Below are 14,026 nucleotides of genomic sequence, written 5' to 3'. Positions count from 1 at the left end.
TTTCATCTCTTTCCCACTCTGTCAAGTCTCTCTGTTCCTCCTCATCTATTTTCTCGATCTCATTTTCTTTTCTTCTCCTTACTTGTCACATTATTACTAATAACTACAGCATAAGCAACATTATATACTTATAATCTGTGTGTGTGTGTGTTTGTGTGTGTGTGTGTGTGTGTGTGTGTGTGTGTGTGTGTGTGTGTGTGTGTGTGTGTGTGTGTGTGTGTATGGCCGAGTGTGAGCCCATCTGGAATGTTTTGGAGAACAGGAAGAGCTTTCCCTCGAGTCGATGGCCAGCTCCACCCTCAACACCCACGCAACCCCTCATTACACTCCGTGTGTGTTTGTGTGTGTGTGTGTGTGTGTGTGTGTGTGTGTGTGTGTGTGTGTTTGTGTGTGTGTGTGTGTGTGTGTGTGAAAGTAAAAGTGGACCATAAAGCAGTGAAAGTGAGGCAGCTGAGAGAAAGAGATCTCAGAGAAGTGAATGTAAATGATGCTAGAGTTCACACACACACACACACACACACACACACACACACACACACACACACACACACACACACACACACACACACCAAGAAACACAATGACTAAATGTCTCTGCCCCCTTCAATGAGACTGACAGATACAGTGGCCCCACCCCTTCACTTAGACTGAGATACAGTGGCCCCGCCCGCTTCACTGAGACTGACAGATACAGTGGCCCCGCCTCCTTCACTGAGACTGACAGATACATTGGCCCCGCCCCTTCACTGAGACTGATAGATACCGTGGCCCTGTCCCCTTCACTGAGACTGACAGATACTGTGGCCCCGCCCCCTTCACTGAAGCCACACCTCCTACACGGGTTAGAGGAAGTTAACATTAGTTACTGATGATGTAATGAGGATGTTTTTATTGGAAGCAGATTAAAGTCAGACTAGATTTTAAAAGACCCAAATACACACAAACACAAACACACAAATACACACAAACACAAACACACAAATACACACAAACACACAAATACACACAAACACAAACACACAAATACACACAAACACACAAACACACAAATACACACAAACACACAAATACACACAAACACACAAATACACACAAACACACTCAAAGACCCAAATACACACAAACACACAAATACACACAAACACACTCAAAGACCCAAATACACACAAATACACACAAACACACAAATACACACAAACACACTCAAAGACCCAAATACACACAAATACACACAAACACACAAATACACACAAACACACTCAAAGACCCAAATACACACAAACACACAAATACACACAAACACACAAATACACACAAACACACACTTACAAAGACACAAATACACACAAACACACACTCACAAAGACCCAAATACACACAAACACACTCACAAAGACCCAAATACACACAAACACACTCACAAAGACCCAAATACACACAAACACACACTCACAAAGACATACAGACACGTACACAAAACACACACATTTGCAAAGATTCTCACACACAGTGACATTCAAACGCACACACACACAACACACACTCTCTCTCTCTCTCTCTCTCTCTCTCTCTCTCTCTCTCTCTCTCTCTCTCTCTCTCCTACACACACACACTCCAGTATTCACACCCAGAGGCGTGCAGCTGCTGCATACCTGACAACTAATGTGTGGAATTCTGCTGTTCCTTTGGCTTTAGTCTCTCTCTCTCTCTCTCTCTCTCTCTCTCTCTCTCTCTCTCTCTCTCACACACACACACACACACACACACAATGCGTGTTCATACACAAATTAAATAAACATTAGTAGCAGTTTTTGTGCAGCATGCAAAAGAGTGTTGGACAGGAAGGAGATGAAGGAGGCAGAGATGGTGTCACATCTTCATCCAAAAAAAACTGCATTACTTCATACATATCCGCACGCGCGCACACACACACACACACCTGTCATCATAACATCTCATGTGTCTGCCCCCCCCACACACACACTCACACACACACACACACACACACACACACACACACACACACACACACACACACACACACACACACATTCCAGGACTGCCACCTTGTTTTTTGAGATTGGAGATTGAGATAACAGTCAACAACAGATTTTAAGATCTCACAGCGCTGCTAAATGCTGGATTCTGATTGGTCAGAAGGAGTTAACTCATGTTCTATTGAAGCAGCTCTGACTGTAACGCTGCACAGGGGAGAAAACAAAACAAAATAAGCCCTCGAGAACGATGCAAGAACTTTAATCTGTTCAAATCAGGAAAAAAGACGGACAAGAAATCAGGCTGGATTTTAGAGTAAAAGCTAAAAACCTTCCAGCGCTCCAGTATAGACACAACACAGAGACTGGGACCCGAATCAAGCACCGTTTCATGCAGGCGTCCCGCCCGTGTAATTACATGATTATAGACCACAAAACGATTTCGAAAAATATCCTGAAGCTGCGTTTGTCTTTCAGAATCGGAGTCCGTTTCTTTTTCCTGAACACAGTGAGGTTCTGATTGAGGAGCACTAGTAAAGTTAGTGACCAGTGTTAAGAGACACTGGATTATTCACCTCACAAGCGTCAACGGTCGCCGATCCTGTCTTTAATTTACGACTGGTTGCCATGGATACACATGTAGTAACATTGCGGACTGTTTCGTATAAATTAAACACTCAAGTTTTAGCAGCAGAGTGAATCAGTAGCTGCGAGGAGAAGCAGACATACGGAACAATATCTCTAACAAGATTCTAGTCTAATGTGATTCATACTTTAACTTAATTCAAACTTTAATTAGATTCAAACTAAGTGATTCAAACTCTAGCATGACTCAAACTTTAAAGGTGCGGTCTCCGTTGTTTGAAAGCCAATGTCGACATATAAAATCACCAAAACAAACACGCCCCTAACCCAAACGGGTCCCACCCCTGTATCGATAGCTCCGCCCACACGTACATACGTAACCCAGGCGACTAACAGAAAGAAACGTGTCTTTATCATAGCTGAAGGGAAGAACAATACGATTGTAGATAAACAAACAAGCAAAAATGCCACACAAGCATAATGATGTAAAGGACAAAGGCATATATTAGTTCTGTGTAACAAAGCAAAACCAACGTTACTCACCTATCGAGAAGGAAAAAAGCGCCTCGGCGTCTTAAGTAAAGTCGGCCACATATTCACAGGTCGGAGTTTCCCGAGTCAGTAACTCCTGAGCTAAACGCTGTTACTACACAAAACGCGGTTGTAGCTGCCTCTCTACATTACTACGATAGAAAAGAGGTGTTATTTGTGTAGTAACAGCGTTTAGCTCAGGAGTTATTGACTCGGGAAACTCCAACCTGTGAATATGTGGCCGACTTCCTGCTCCTTCAGTTCTCTCCAGCGCTGGAAAGCTGATCCTATATTAACACGTCCTACTTCTTGTCCTTATCGTAAGTCTTTCTTCTCTTTCTTTCTTTGTTTTTATCCTCCATGTCGATGTTAAAACCGCTTTCTGCTAACGTCACACATGCGTACTGAACCCACTCTCTCCGCCCAGATTGACAAGACACGCCCCTTTCTGCTCATTGGTCACATGTTAGTTTTGTTTTTGTTTTGTTTGATGGCCCGACTCAGTTTTCTGAAGCATTTCTCAAACAACGGAGACCGCACCTTTAATTTGATTATAACCATTAAAATCATCAGGGACAGGATCTACACACTGAATGAATTAACCACACACACACACACACACACACACACACACACACACTTATCAGCTTCTTCATGCAGCACTCTGTTTATTTAATCCACAGTTTCACATGTGGAAGAGAACTGAAATCAGACTGATTTATTTGCTTGGTTGCTGCTTTATCTTGATCGCTGACCAACTCCGGGCCAAATTCAGACTTGTTTTGGATTTCTCAGGCATGTGAGAATAGCGTGCGAGACTTTCCTGAAGCTCTTCCCATGTTCTTCTGTGTTCTATCCTCCACTCCCTGTCTCTTCTCCCCTGCTTTTGACCCGAGGTGTGCTGCGGATCCGTGCTCACCTTTTCCGGGTTTCCCAGCATGCGTTTTTATGGGTAGCTCCTGGCAAGTCGGCGCAGGGTTCGGGGACATGACCTCTGACCCCACACTGTCATCCACGAGGCCTGTCATGACCTCTCGAGGCACGGTCTAAAAAGAAAGAAGAGGTGAGAATAAAAAAGTTGCAGGTGAGTTTAAACAGAAATCTTTTACAGAATTAGCATTGGGGAAGAAAACAAGAGGCCAACAGTAACTCTCGAAGTAAGAGTGATGCTACCAGCACCATGCTTCACACACACACACACACACACACACACACACACACACACACACACACAAAATATAGACCCATATATATAAACATGAACCAAAGAAAACGTTATCCCTGATTAGCATTAGCAATAATATACAGCAGTATTTAATTTTAAAATATAACTAGATTTGTAAAGTTCGTTGCGACAAACTTTGATGTTTGATGTTTGATGCTTTGACAAAATATTCGCAAAGGCCGGTGCTTTTTGGAGGCGAATGGACATAAGGGTTAGTGTTACTTTTGGAGGCAAGTGGACAGAAAGCTAGGGTGCCAAAACATTTAGAGGTAATTCGAGACGAGCATGTGATGTCATCCGAATACGCTTGAGGAAGTTCCCCACATTGGGCTGAGTGTTTTGATATGTCACATTTCCATGTTGTGCTAATTATTTTTTTTCACGTGACGTCATCAGAATACACGTGAGGAAATTCCCCTCGTTGTTCTGAGTGTTTTGATATGTCACTTGTCCATGTTGTAAAAAGTTATTTGATTTTGCATATTTTGTGGGCGGGGCTGCGGGACAACCGAAAGGCCAGTCGGTACACCGATTTAAACCTTTGTACAGAGTCTCACCCTAAAGGAGCTGGTCGAGTTTGGTGTAGAGAGTTCGAAAGCTTGCCGAGTTATAAACCTCCAAAGTTTATAATGGGAGTCTATGGGGAAAAAGGCCACTTTGAGACCCGGTACCGGAAGTACCGGTACTCAAATCGCTTAGAAAAGTAATAGCAACAAACGTCAGACCAGGATCTACAACATATCCGAATTTGGTGCACGTGTCTCGAAAGCCCTAGGAGGAGTAGCAATTAATAAAAAGTTGGCTAAGAAAAATAACTCCAGTAGCATAACAGAATGTTCTTCTTACAAAGCCAATATAATAATAATAATACACCTTTTTGACCAACGAAATATCAAAGCAATTCATAAGTTAAATCATTCTATAATTTTCGTGTGTTTATAAAAGTATAAAATATACGAAGCTTTCTAAAATATCTGAACACTAAACGGTTAAATTAGAGTCGATCCGATTAAAAAAATTCCTGGAGAACAAGAAGTGAGTAAGTTAAGTAAGTCCTATAAATGTTTTATCTCTGGCGCAGGAGTCAGCAGTGTCTGTAATTAAAAGCACACGGAGAACACAGACGGTCCGAATCGGTGGAGGGACGAGCGGAGAGGGAGGTTTTATTTTACAAGTAAATCATTCAGAGGTAATAAATTCGCTCCGGTTGGTCTGGTAATTCTGTGCTTTTTCTGTGTACATGCAATAAAATACATCTGATTGGTCAAAACCTTCTAAACCTTCTGAACCTGACAGATAATAATACAGCAACCAAATCTGATTCAAATGTGACTCTGATTCTGAGTCAGATCAAAATCGGAAACAGAAACAGAAGAGAATTAGATCAGTATCAGAACAGGGCTTTAGATCAGCATTATAAACCAGTAAACACAGCTGTTATACGTCCTGCTCTGGAATCTGATTGGTCCAAAAAACTGATCTGAGGCCTGTTGCTCCTTGTTGAGTCTGTTCATCAGTGTGAAACTAGATCTAATCTGGGATCAGTTTCTCACAACTCATAAAAGTCCCATATGTGAGTTATAAACTCCACTGAGAATCTGTTTTTCATTCACACACACACACACATACACATACACACACACACACACACACACACACACACACACACACACACACACACATACACACACACACACACACACACACACACACACACACACACACACACACACACACACACACACACACACACACACACACACACACAGAAACACAAGTTTCTCCAGGCTGGAATCACTATGAGTGTCAGACTAAAGCTTTCAGTTTAAATAAACAGTTTAACAAACAATATAAATATCCACAGTAGTGATGTATTTACACATGAAGATCGTCTTGACATAAAGAGTTTTTTGCTCCAGGTGTGGATGGAAACTACGAGACTGAAAGCTTATGAAAAAACAACCCCAGTGTAAACAAAACCCCAGTGTAAAAACAACCCCTGTGTAAAAAAGTATAACCCCTGTGTAAAAACAACCCCTGTGTAAAAAAGTATAACCCCTGTGTAAAAACAACCCCTGTGTAAAAAAGTATAACCCCTGTGTAAAAACAACCCCTGTGTAAAAAAGTATAACCCCTGTGTAAAAACAACCCCTGTGTAAAAAAGTATAACCCCTGTGTAAAAACAACCCCTGTGTAAAAACAACCCCTGTATAAAAAAGTATAACCCCTGTGTAAAAACAACCCCTGTGTAAAAACAGCCCCTGTGTAAAAACAACCCCTGTGTAAAAAAGTATAACCCCTGTGTAAAAACAACCCCTGTGTAAAAACAACCCATGTAAAAACAACCCCTGTGTAAAAAAGTATAACCCCTGTGTAAAAACAGCCCCTGTGTAAAAACAACCCCTGTGTAAAAACAACCCCTGTGTAAAAAAGTATAACCCCTGTGTAAAAAAGTATAACCCCTGTGTAAAAAAGTATAACCCCAGTGTAAAAAAGTATAACCCCAGTGTAAAAAAGTATAACCCCTGTGTAAAAACAACCCCTGTGTAAAAACAACCCCTGTGTAAAAACAACCCCTGTGTAAAAACAACCCCTGTGTAAAAAAGTATAACCCCTGTGTAAAAAAGTATAACCCCAGTGTAAAAAAGTATAACCCCAGTGTAAAAAAGTATAACCCCTGTGTAAAAAAATATAACCCCAGTGTAAAAAAGTATAACCCCAGTGTAAAAAAGTATAACCCCAGTGTAAAAAAGTATAACCCCTGTGTAAAAAAATATAACCCCAGTGTAAAAAAGTATAACCCCTGTGTAAAAACAACCCCTGTGTAAAAACAGCCCCTGTGTAAAAACAACCCCTGTGTAAAAAAGTATAACCCCTGTGTAAAAACAACCCCTGTGTAAAAACAACCCGTGTAAAAACAACCCCTGTGTAAAAAAGTATAACCCCTGTGTAAAAACAACCCCTGTGTAAAAACAGCCCCTGTGTAAAAACAACCCCTGTGTAAAAAAGTATAACCCCTGTGTAAAAACAACCCATGTAAAAACAACCCCTGTGTAAAAAAGTATAACCCCTGTGTAAAAACAACCCCTGTGTAAAAACAACCCCTGTGTAAAAAAGTATAACCCCTGTGTAAAAAAGTATAACCCCAGTGTAAAAAAGTATAACCCCTGTGTAAAAACAACCCCTGTGTAAAAACAACCCCTGTGTAAAAACAACCCCAGTGTAAAATCAACCCCTGTGTAAAAAAGTATAACCCCTGTGTAAAAAAGTATAACCCCAGTGTAAAAAAGTATAACCCCTGTGTAAAAAAGTATAACCCCTGTGTAAAAACAACCCCTGTGTAAAAACAACCCCTGTGTAAAAACAACCCCAGTGTAAAATCAACCCCTGTGTAAAAAAGTATAACCCCTGTGTAAAAAAGTATAACCCCTGTGTAAAAAAGTATAACCCCAGTGTAAAAAAGTATAACCCCTGTGTAAAAAAGTATAACCCCAGTGTAAAAAAGTATAACCCCTGTGTAAAAAAATATAACCCCAGTGTAAAAAAGTATAACCCCAGTGTAAAAAAGTATAACCCCTGTGTAAAAACAACCCCTGTGTAAAAACAGCCCCTGTGTAAAAACAACCCCTGTGTAAAAAAGTATAACCCCTGTGTAAAAACAACCCGTGTAAAAACAACCCCTGTGTAAAAAAGTATAACCCCTGTGTAAAAACAACCCCTGTGTAAAAACAGCCCCTGTGTAAAAACAACCCCTGTGTAAAAACAACCCCTGTGTAAAAAAATATAACCCCTGTGTAAAAACAACCCATGTAAAAACAACCCCTGTGTAAAAAAGTATAACCCCTGTGTAAAAACAACCCCTGTGTAAAAACAGCCCCTGTGTAAAAACAACCCCTGTGTAAAAAAGTATAACCCCTGTGTAAAAACAGCCCCTGTGTAAAAACAACCCCTGTGTAAAAACAACCCCTGTGTAAAAAAGTATAACCCCTGTGTAAAAAAGTATAACCCCAGTGTAAAAAAGTATAACCCCTGTGTAAAAAAGTATAACCCCTGTGTAAAAAAGTATAACCCCAGTGTAAAAAAGTATAACCCCTGTGTAAAAAAGTATAACCCCTGTGTAAAAAAGTATAACCCCAGTGTAAAAAAGTATAACCCCTGTGTAAAAAAGTATAACCCCAGTGTAAAAAAGTATAACCCCTGTGTAAAAAAACAACCCCAGTTTAAAGAAACATGACACAACAGAAATGATTTAGATCATCAAACACTGTTCAAAAAGCCACTGTAATTAAACAGGACCTAGTTTCTGCCCATAGAGTCACTGTAACCAATCAGAACACAGCTTCTGCCCATAGAGTCACTGTAACCAATCAGAACACAGCTTCTGCCCATAGAGTCACTGTAACCAATCAGAACACAGCTTCTGCCCATAGAGTCACTGTAACCAATCAGAACACAGCTTCTGCCCATAGAGTCACTGTAACCAATCAGAACACAGCTTCTGCCCATAGAGTCACTGTAACCAATCAGAACACAGCTTCTGCCCATAGAGTCACTGTAACCAATCAGAACACAGCTTCTGCCCATAGAGTCACTGTAACCAATCAGAACACAGTTTTTGTCCCTAAGGCCACGTGACCAAACAGTCATTAGTTCTAGTCCAAAAAGCCACTGTAACTAAACAGGATTAAGTTTCTGGCCATAACACAATTGAAACCAATCAGATCACAGTCCCGCCCTGATGCCATAGTAACCAATCAGATCACAGTTCCTGTCCTGATGCCACAGTAACCAATCAGATCACAGTTCCTGTCCTGATGCCACAGTAACCAATCAGATCACAGTTCCTGTCCTGATGCCACAGTAACCAATCAGATCACAGTTCCTGTCCTGATGCCACAGTAACCAATCAGATCACAGTTCCTGTCCTGATGCCACAGTAACCAATCAGATCACAGTCCCGCCCTGATGCCACAGTAACCAATCAGATCAGTTCCTGTCCTGATGCCACAGTAACCAATCAGATCACAGTTCCTGTCCTGATGCCACAGTAACCAATCAGATCACAGTCCCGCCCTGATGCCACAGTAACCAATCAGATCACAGTCCCGCCCTGATGCCACAGTAACCAATCAGATCACAGTTCCTGTCCTGAAGCCACATACCTAAACACAGCTAAGTGTGATGTTTGTGACATTCCTGATTGATTAGCTTGACACCGATGTAGTAAGTCATTACAGTATCAGTAACCATCATGAAACCCAAACACAAACCCCGAGTTCATTTGTTCTACAGAAGATGTGAAGATGTGATGTGAGGTGACGAGACAGAACATCACTCAGTGAACACTACAGTGAGGCTAAACATGGAGACTGTAAATGATTTTCTCTCTCAGCGTTCTGCAGGAAGTTAATGAAACCCAGCTGTGTTCACATGAGAAGAACCAGAGGAACCTCAGAAAAAAACAGCACTGTACAGAGAGTTCAGGATACCGTCAGGGATGTGAGATTCAGCCGACCCATGTGCGTGTGTGTGTGTGTGTGTGCGTGTGTGTGTTTGTGTTTATGTTGTCTCTTGTCTGACTTCCCCGGTGAATCAGAGCAGAGTGTGTGTCACGCAGAGCTGACTTCAGCCGACAGAAATGTGCTGAGCCCAACGCCACACAAGCCAAAGCCAACAAAACCCTAAATACAGCCGTCTTTTCTCCGCCTGCAGCCGGTACTTTCCCCTCCCACACATACACACACACATATATATGTGCACACAAACATTTAGACGCTCTGTGTGTGTGTGTGTGTGTGTGTGTGTGTGTGTGTGTCCTGACAAACTCTGGTTTTATGTTACAGACATGATTGGCATAACGGGACCTTTACGCTGCCTCTGATTTGCAAACGCAGCTCTCGGGCAAAATGACCTCAGATCCACTGCTGAAAGCTCAACTCTCATCTCTCTCTCTCTCTCTCTCTCTCTCTCTCTCTCTCTCTCTCACACACACACACACACACACACACACACACACTTCAGATGAAATAGAAGCAGTGTGGAACTTCCAAATCTAAAATAAATTTAAAAAAAAATCGCTAAAACACACAAAGCTGCAAAATTAGTTTAAATGCGATGATTTTCTTCTTCATTTAGAACCTTTTTATTATTCGCCTCTTTTATTATCTCGTGATTTATCTTTAATTACTTGGTTGTTGTTTTTCCTTCACACTCAGTACTAACTGGATAAAAGTAAGATGATATTATTTATTAACGTCGAAGTTGCAGCAATGGCGAGTTAATGCAGGACAATTAGAAGACGAAGGTTTACGTGCATGAAACCTACAACAGGCCACACCCCCAAAGCTACAGCACCATGTACGGCGGCGTCTCCTCGCGTACTGTTTAATGTGTTACTGTCATAATCTAATGTCAGATAAAAAAAAAACAGTGCCCATGAATATTAATGAAGATTGGGGTCTAAGTTATGAATATTAATGAGGGGCGGGGTCAGTGAAACGAGATGGTCAGATGAAAAATACAGAGCTTTAAAATCTACCCCCAAAATTTTTAGTCTATAAAATTTATAAACATTAGCTGGTGGGTCTTGATTTATATATTTTATATTACAATTCAAATCGGGAAAATTTGGCACGGTTCCCAAGCCGAGTGGTGAGAGTAAAAGATTCCAAGACAAACGAACTCTTCGTGAACTGGATTGGATGTAAAAATGAAATCCATGTGAAACATCTGGCTCATGCCACACGGACACGGATCTGTCTTTACTCGTTTTCTCCGGCGCTTCCGTGGTCACGAGTGCTTTAGGCTTTAGGCTGCTGTCAATCACGAGGCTGTGAAGATGCTGAGATGCTGTCTGTAAAGAGAGACTTACGGAAGGAGTCTCCAGTTTTAGTGCTTTATAACTGTACACACAGTATAACTTTAAGTTCTCACACGCTTTCAGGACGTTCTGCGGCATTAAGCGGTTAAAGTGTGTGTGTGTGTGTGTGTGTGTGTGTGTGTGTGTGTGTGTGTGTGTGTTTAATTTAGAGAAAATGTCATTACTGCTAAATTGCTGTGGGATAAAATGCTCACCTTCAGCATGTTAAGCGTCACTTGTTCTCCTACGACTACACATGACAGAGCAGTTAAGAGGTAAGTGTTCATCATAGTGTCCAAAAACTCAACAATCTGAACGTATCTGATGCCTGAAGACTGTCAGAATCTGTAGTTTGTTTTTTATCGTAACTGACGCACGTGACGTTTCGGCGTCTCATAAGCGAGAGGTTTTTCTACAAACCTCGGGTTGATTTGTAACGCTGAAACTTTAGACAGATAAACACACACCCGCTCTTAGCTAATCTCCTCCAGGTTTCATTCATTAGAAGATGTTATGTTTGGAAAGCCCTAACCCGTTTCTCTCCGAGACATTAAGCAGAAATTCCACACGTCTGACTGCGTGCGTCTCCTACGTCAGTGACGGACTCGAGGCTTTTCAGACTCCAGCTGGATCGAATAATCGAATCCTGTAACTAAAACTCAAAGGCAGACAGTGTGTGGTTTCGGCGCGACGCACAGCTGGGGTCAGATCGGGACAAGTGACTTGCGTGATGTTTTGTGTTGTCGTCGGTGGTTAAATAATGACACGGGCTCCAGGAGGAATAAAGCGCTTGGGTGACTCGGGCAGAACTTAGTCATGGATCTAGCATTAAGTGCAAGTCACGGGATTAAAATTCAAATTCAAACCTGACGCTGATGCTTTAAAAGACTCGTCTGAACACGTGAGACGCTTTTCGTGGATTCTATAAGGATAAGAATAAAAATACACAATACACATGGGATAGAACAGATCCTCTTGCGTAAAGTTACCATGCTTAAGTTGATGATGCTCCTGTAACAGCATGACACTGAGGGGTTTATTCCTCACCTCGATGGTCAGAAAGGAAAAAATAATCAAACCTCAAGAAGAAGGAAGATGATAAAATTGCATCTCGGCTTAGAAATCGATCTGAGAAGCACCTCGAGATGTACCTCAAAGTACGACTAAACATCCGATCTACCGCGGTTAGAGCTGGAGAACGACGACCAAACTGTGGTGGATCCCAGATTATTTGGGATAAATCCAATAAACAGGGAATTCCTGTTGGAATCCAGCACAGTTTGGTGACGTGATCAGACACATGCAGCAGTGTGGCGTGTTCCGGCAGCTCGGCTACCTTGGTGCAGCAGGTAAAGTGTGCAGGTGCACTGATGTACGTAGGCATCGAAGTAGGAACAGCAGGCGATCCGGTATTTCCTCCATGTGCCGGGTCAGAGCCGGTGGACTGCAGGATCTCCTGGATCTGTGCTAGCAGCTGTCTCAGCACCTGCTTCTGGTGGAAGCTGAAGGCCGGGTGATTAGCGGCCATGGTGAAGAGCAGGAGGAACTGCTCGCCGGTCCGGCCATCACTCAGACGCAGCCCGTAATCGTGGATGATGGCTTCGACGTGCGTAAGTGTCCGGAAAAGCACGCCCGCCGCAGCCCGGTTGTCTGAGCCGAGTAGGGCGAGCGAGACGAGGAGCTTGCTGCGTACCACCTCATCCGTCATGTTGGCCAGGAGCGCCAGGTCGGCCGGGTTGTTGGCTTTGATCTCGGCGTCTCTCAAAGAGTGGTAGTCCTTACGAGCCAAGTCCTCCAAGCAGGACCCGAGAAAGCGCAACTCCACCGGAACGCAGAGATCCAAGAGTCCGCAAAGGAACTCGGCCCTCTGAGCCGAGCTCAAGCCCGAGAACCAACGGTACACCTCTTCTCTCGTAAGGCTACACCTATTCTCCACCATTTTCAACCTCGTTTTGGAAAGAAACTCCGGGAGAACCGAATCCACCAAAGTCATTCATCAACCTTTAGGAACTTCTCAGGTTCAGCATCTCGACACTGCTGACGATGGAGAACCGCAGCATCGTTTCCTCTTTAGTTTGTGCACAAACAGTTGCATTATTTTACACCTGGTGAAAGTGAAGGGAAAAAAAGTGAAGCAGTGGAAAGAAGACAGGAGGAAAAGAAGTGTGTCAGTGTGTCAGTTTGTTAACAATCGGCTCTGTACACCAGCTACTGACACTCTGACGATCCGGAGAATCCAGTCCGGGTTTTACTGCCTCTCAAATCGCACTTTTTCCTCCAAACCGTCCGCTCACTTTTGGACCCGAACCGATAAACAAACCCATCAACACTATGGGAGCAAAACAGGCCACAAAATCCACCTCGTAACGCTTTATCCAGGGCTGAAATCTACACTTCACACTCATTTTTCTCCTTTTCTGTTAGATTCTGGTCCAAAACGATAAGAATGAAGTGAGATTTTTGCTCCTTGGTGTTTTTTATCCCGTCGGGAAGTCGACTGAAAGGCAGCAACGTCTCTCTCCAAGCCTAAACTCTGGCACATAAGCTCCGCCCACTCCGTTTCTATTAGTCACTCTGCCTGTCAGTAAAGCCAGGCCGCGGTTCTGATTGGTTAAAAACGCCCCTCGAGCAACTGCTCAGCTTTCTATTGGGTGTGTAAGGCTTTTTTAGCCATGGATTAGAGTAAATTCATACCTCAAATATGAAATATAATACATCAATGGCCTATACATGTAAAAAAAAGTCTTAAAGGTATACAAAAAACAAACAAACAAACAAACAAATAAACAACGTACATAATATTAAACAGTACTATTTACACATATAGTATTA

General features: G+C 42.5%; 1 protein-coding gene across 2 annotated transcripts in view; it reads right to left on the bottom strand.

Annotated features, from left to right (window-relative positions):
- The window catches only part of zcchc14 (zinc finger, CCHC domain containing 14), a 24,857-nt gene extending 11,102 nt beyond the window's left edge, over nt 1-13,755 (bottom strand). The window contains exons 1-2 of one of the 2 annotated variants that reach the window (XM_047802701.1): nt 12,531-13,755; nt 4,030-4,156 (exon numbers count right to left, since the gene is read on the bottom strand). In XM_047802701.1, coding sequence (XP_047658657.1) covers nt 4,030-4,156; nt 12,531-13,187 — 784 coding nt within the window. In that variant the 5' untranslated portion in view covers nt 13,188-13,755. The remainder of the gene's footprint in view (nt 1-4,029; nt 4,157-12,530) is intronic. The other variant, XM_047802700.1, reaches the window with a different exon arrangement.
- Nucleotides 13,756-14,026: the final 271 nt, after the last annotated feature.

This window comes from Tachysurus fulvidraco, chromosome 17, assembly GCF_022655615.1.
Source record: "Tachysurus fulvidraco isolate hzauxx_2018 chromosome 17, HZAU_PFXX_2.0, whole genome shotgun sequence".
Lineage (NCBI taxonomy): Eukaryota > Metazoa > Chordata > Actinopteri > Siluriformes > Bagridae > Tachysurus > Tachysurus fulvidraco.
The sequence above is the reverse complement of the archived record's forward strand: the minus strand, read 5'-3'. Positions and strand labels throughout refer to the sequence as shown.